Here is a 4,986-nt window from a genome sequence, read left to right as displayed (position 1 = left end):
GTCTTGTGAATCATCAACCAAAAAAAAGAAATTAAAAGTTATTAAGTAGGTTGTAAATGCCAACATAAAAGGCAAATAAGTCAATTTCACGCGTGTTGATTTTAAAATAAATTAGAACCTATTTCAGCAATAAACTTATTCTCAAGTCATAAAAACACGAGTATTATGTAAAGACACTTAACTGTGGAGTACCAAGATCGAAATGCAGTTAATGAGGATTTGAAAGCTAGAAGCTCATACATGGTTGTAAGATTGTAGAAACTACAGGATGTTGGAAAAAAGTTGCCACCAAATAGGTTTTTTTTGGCAAAACAATCAGCATTAGACATCTCAAATTGAATTCCACATGTGTATATTGCAGGACATCTTCAATAGAAAACCAATTTTAAGTAGAGGACTATGAGAACCACATAAGCACTTGCACATGTCACTCGGCATTTATATGTGGAAAGAGCGGTATAGAATTGCATGAGCAATCACCACGTGTTTATGATACAGTTCTCTACTTGGTATGTGTTAATGATACAGTTCTCACTTATAATTGGTATTTGTCAAAGGAAGGAAGAGAATATTTAACTTTTAATGAGGCAAATTATTCAAGATATTGCATACCCAAATATGCCAACTACTCATAGTACTGGTTTATCTTCTCTTGATAGATTTTTTATCATACTACTGCACTCTACTAATGAGCCCTTTAATGATGCATCAAAATCTTTTGAAATCAAATAAGAGTTAATCAACACATATCGAACAAAATGAATTTAGTTTGCAGATGTGCAAGATAAAAAAAAATATAACCATCCCCGACTTCAAGGATTATATTATATATACAACCCGATAAACATACAGGGCGCACAAAACAAATAATATAGGCATCCAAAAACCTTTGCAGGATGCTAAACACAGAAATTATCTATCATATGAAGAACCACATCAGCACCATCAGAATTTAACCAATAAATCTTCACCTGAGTTTACAACATAAAAACATAATCAGTAACTGTTTTATCACTTAAGGATTCATAACATTCTTTTAATTTGTATTAAAATACTTGCCTGTATAGTACTATGCGCAATATATCTTTGTGTACTGTTATGGAAACTAACATCGACACGTTCCCACGGTTTTTGAGTAAGACCTCTGATCATTGTCTCTGGATAACATTATCAAATATAGTTGTTATTTAAAATTAATAAGCAATATTTATTAGCAATTTGATAATATTACCTTCGTAATCATCAGGTGAAACTGATGCAGGGGTCCCGTTTGGAACTGTTTTACCGGCTTCTCGTTGATCTCGCTCTACATAAACGATGTGCGGGTACTTTTCATTTTCTGAAAGAAGATTTGACTAGAAGACGAAACAAAAAACAAAACAAAATTAAAATATTTTTATTAAATTAAGTGATAAAGAAAAAGGGAAAACGCAAACCGACATTTGGAAGTTCATGTTGGCGGCGAATAGAAGATGTTTCCCATCCAACCATATCTTAACAGTCGATGAAAGTCAAGAAAAACTGAACAAATTGTAGGCAATATAGGCGGGTAAATGAATCGAACAAGCACTAACGGAGCATGCTTGTGTTTGTTCGTTTAACTTTAACTGGGCAAACACTTGAGCACGGATAACTAAACGAACAAGGTTTTCTTCTTCGAGTTCCTTCGTTAAGAAAGTTAACTTGTTCATGCCCGTTTATGTATGTTGGTTACCGATATAAACGAGCGGTTCATGAAGGTAAACGAATTCACATAACCAAATATAAATGAACGAACAACATAACTGAATATAAATGGATGAACATAACTGAGCAAAAACAACTAAAAGCAAATGTGAAAAACAATGTGTTGTGGGCCTGAATTGTTATTCAAACTAGACTAAATTGTAATTGACCTGAAAAAATTTAAATGAATATATTTACGAACGCAAACAAATGAACTTAAACAAATGTAAACTAACGACCATAATTGAACGTTAAACGACCCATCATAATTGAATTTAAGGAATGAGCGTTCACGAACATAAATGAAAGAAAGAGATGTGTTCATGTTCGTTCGTTTAACTAAATGAACACAGTTTTTGTTCATGTTCGTTCGTTTATTAAAAAACAACGCACATAAACGAACTTCCCGCCAAAGGGTTCACTGAACGGTCAGTTCGTTTACATGCCTATATGGCTATAGGCCAACCATACCTCCATCCCAAGGGATAGAGAGATTGCTTCCAGGGAGACATCTCCAAACCATACCTGGTCAATGAAAGTTAACCAAAGATACGAAAACAATCACCAAAAACAACCAAAAGGGTAAAAATTTATAAAGGATACGGTCATAGTGTGCATTAGCATATGCCACGCGTCGCTTGAAAGACCCTAAAGCAGAGCTGCCAAGATTCAAAAACTGCAAATTCTCAGGAAAAATAAAACTTAAAAAAAATGAGGGTAAAGAATTAGGCATGCAAATGAACTGAACAATCTGTAAATCGTTCGTGAATCGTTCGGCGTGAAGTTCGTTAATTTAGTAAACGAATGAACATGAACAAAAAATTTTGATTTACTTAAATGAACGAGCATGAACACAAGTCTAGTTCATTCATTCATGTTTGTGAACTTTCGTTCATTTAAGCTCGTTTATGTTCGTTAGATTAGTTTTGCTCGAGTTTGTTCGTTTATATATTCATTTAATTTTTAGGATCATTACAATTAATTCTAGTTTTATAAAATTAAAATATCACCAATTACAAATTAGTCTAGCTTTATAAATTTTTTAGTCCCGACAGATTGATGTTCACGTTAACTTCTTTGGTTTTCGTTCAATTATGTTTGTTCATCTATGTTCAGTTACATTCATTCGTTTCTGTTCATTCACCTTCGTGAACCTTTCGCTAATACTATAACAAACGTACATGAACAAACTCATTATCTTAATGAATAAACACAAACAAAAACCCCCCATTCGTTTAGCAGTTCCTGTTCGATCGTTTATTAGGTTAAAGTTAAGCGAAGGGCACGAACATGTCTTGTTCATGTTCATTTGGTTCATTTACACACCTAAAAAGATTAGAAGACTAACATGAACTTAATGTCTTTTGAGTCATTAACCATCCGAATCAAAAGTGGAAGTTCTCCATCATCATTATCCGTTAGAAAAAGATGCTTCCCAGATCTTCCGGCTATCCAATGTGCAGTTTGTGATGCACTTCTTTCAAGAAACGGGACACCGCAGAGCAATGGGAGCTGCATGCATTTCATAAACTCGTTAAACCAACATTAATAAAACTTTATAGAAACACAAATCATAAATTTAATAAACCATACCTGCTTATGTCCTCTAGAACCAAGATGTGGCGTTGCAACCGTTATAAAATTAAAAGGTTTCAAACCCGCAATTCTACCTTCAGGATGGTTTCCATAAAGTTTTCCGATTGCATAACGCGCCACTAGACCACCTAATGAATGCGCCACAAACGAGATTTTTGACACGTGAGGCCAAAGTTTAGCAACTTCCAATACCTGTAACATACTTAAATGTTATACCTTGAAAACATCATTTTAAAAGCATAGAAAGATTAACGAAACAAGAATAGTACCTCTTCTGCTAACCTTTCGCCCATGCGATCGACCCCGTCAAAAGTCAAAGTAGATGAATTGCACTCGCTACCTGCTTAACACATAAGAACAACAAGTATGCATTAGTAAACAACCAGATCAATGCACATTGTGAAATAGATCAACTTACAGTGAACGATAACTTTATCGGGAAGCATTTTAACAAACTGCTTAGCTGCATATCCCCAATCTGAAGCACTAAACACAAATCACACAAATTAAAGTTAACCACAATTCAAATTACGCCAAATCGTATATGAATTTTATGTAACTGCATCAAAACCAGGGAACTTTGGGCACAAAAACGATTTAAAAAAAAGTACGCTTATATAAGGGACCGGGTGTATATATATTCTTAAAACTTATTCAAAAAGTTGAAACATAATAAAATTAATGAAATTTATATAAGCATTTTTGATGCTCGAAATCTCTGATGAAATTAATAAAATTAAGGTAATTGCATCAAATCCAGTCCCGGCCTTGACTCCATTCAGGGCTCGGCCGGGGCACAAAAAATCATTTAAAAAAATTATATGTATAAAAAATTACGTTTACATAAGAGCCCGGGTTTATATAAAGTCCAAAAAATGATTCAAAAAGTCGAAATACAATAAAATGAATGAAATTTATATCATACTCGAAATCTTGGAGACAGGTCTAATCAAATCAATCAATAAAATGAAGGTAATAACATACCTGCCAATGATGCCATTAACCATGATTACCAGATGATCAGGCTGGCCTTGATTGCCAGCTGAGACAACGTCGAACCCATCATCCGAATCGGTCAATTCGACTGCTTGATTCGTCTTATTATTCTGCTGGCTAACGAAGAACAGTTTGCCCAATTTTGGAATTAGGTCCATTTCTGGAACGGATACTCTCGGGTGCCCGGGTTGAAACGACCCTAGATTGAAGCAGGTGAAATTGAAGGGCAAAGCATAGGGGTTTTTAGCCACGGCGAACATGCGTGTCAAATTATTATATCATTGATTTGATTTGATATGAAATGATTGAGAGTAAAGTAAAGATTAAAGGTTAACTGGAGCTGTAACGGTCGGCTGTTGCAGGTGAGATTTTAACAGTGGTGGAGGTCCAAGGATGCGGTTACACCACACGGTTTGTTGATTATTATGAGTTATGAATATGGCTCGTTAAACTGGTCATGTTTATGGGTTTCATAGGTTATACGAGTTACACACAATTTAGCGGGTGGGTTCATGTGGACAAGACGCGGTTAATATGAAAATATATATATATATATATTTTGTAATGGTCAATCTTTTCAAACCTAGCGGCTACGATTAGTAAATGTTTACCAAACTCTATACTTTTAAGCTTGATGTAAAAACACTTAAATAGTTGAAGTAGTTACAC

The 4,986-nt window shown here is 34.5% G+C and overlaps 1 protein-coding gene across 1 annotated transcript; it reads right to left on the bottom strand.

Annotated features, from left to right (window-relative positions):
• Positions 1–677: 677 nt before the first annotated feature.
• Positions 678–4,600, bottom strand: LOC143596528 (lipid droplet phospholipase 1-like). The gene is made up of 9 exons (XM_077075285.1): positions 4,306–4,600; positions 3,740–3,807; positions 3,591–3,661; positions 3,319–3,513; positions 3,074–3,237; positions 2,329–2,384; positions 1,441–1,493; positions 1,232–1,355; positions 678–1,157 (listed from the first exon to the last, which is right to left on the bottom strand). Exons 1-9 carry the CDS (start codon positions 4,575–4,577, stop codon positions 1,024–1,026), a joined length of 1,137 nt encoding a protein of 378 aa, XP_076931400.1. The 5' UTR covers positions 4,578–4,600; the 3' UTR covers positions 678–1,023.
• Between the last annotated feature and the right edge of the window lie 386 nt (positions 4,601–4,986).

This window comes from Bidens hawaiensis, unplaced genomic scaffold (genome assembly GCF_021521415.1).
Source record: "Bidens hawaiensis isolate Kalapana, Puna unplaced genomic scaffold, B.hawaiensis_p1.1 tig00046676_1, whole genome shotgun sequence".
Taxonomy (NCBI): Eukaryota; Viridiplantae; Streptophyta; class Magnoliopsida; order Asterales; family Asteraceae; genus Bidens; species Bidens hawaiensis.
The sequence above is the reverse complement of the archived record's forward strand: the minus strand, read 5'-3'. Positions and strand labels throughout refer to the sequence as shown.

What these genes read in the sequence shown, in the direction of transcription:
- LOC143596528 (XM_077075285.1), bottom strand. Translation starts at nt 4,577, where the DNA reads ATGTTCGCCGTGGCTAAAAACCCCTATGCTTTGCCCTTCAATTTCACC. An exon ending in CGATAAAGTTATCGTTCACT is followed by an intron (nt 3,662 to 3,739) that starts GTAAGTTGATCT and finishes TGTGTTAAGCAG; the next exon opens with GTAGCGAGTGCAATTCATCT. An exon ending in GCGAAAGGTTAGCAGAAGAG is followed by an intron (nt 3,514 to 3,590) that starts GTACTATTCTTG and finishes AGTATGTTACAG; the next exon opens with GTATTGGAAGTTGCTAAACT.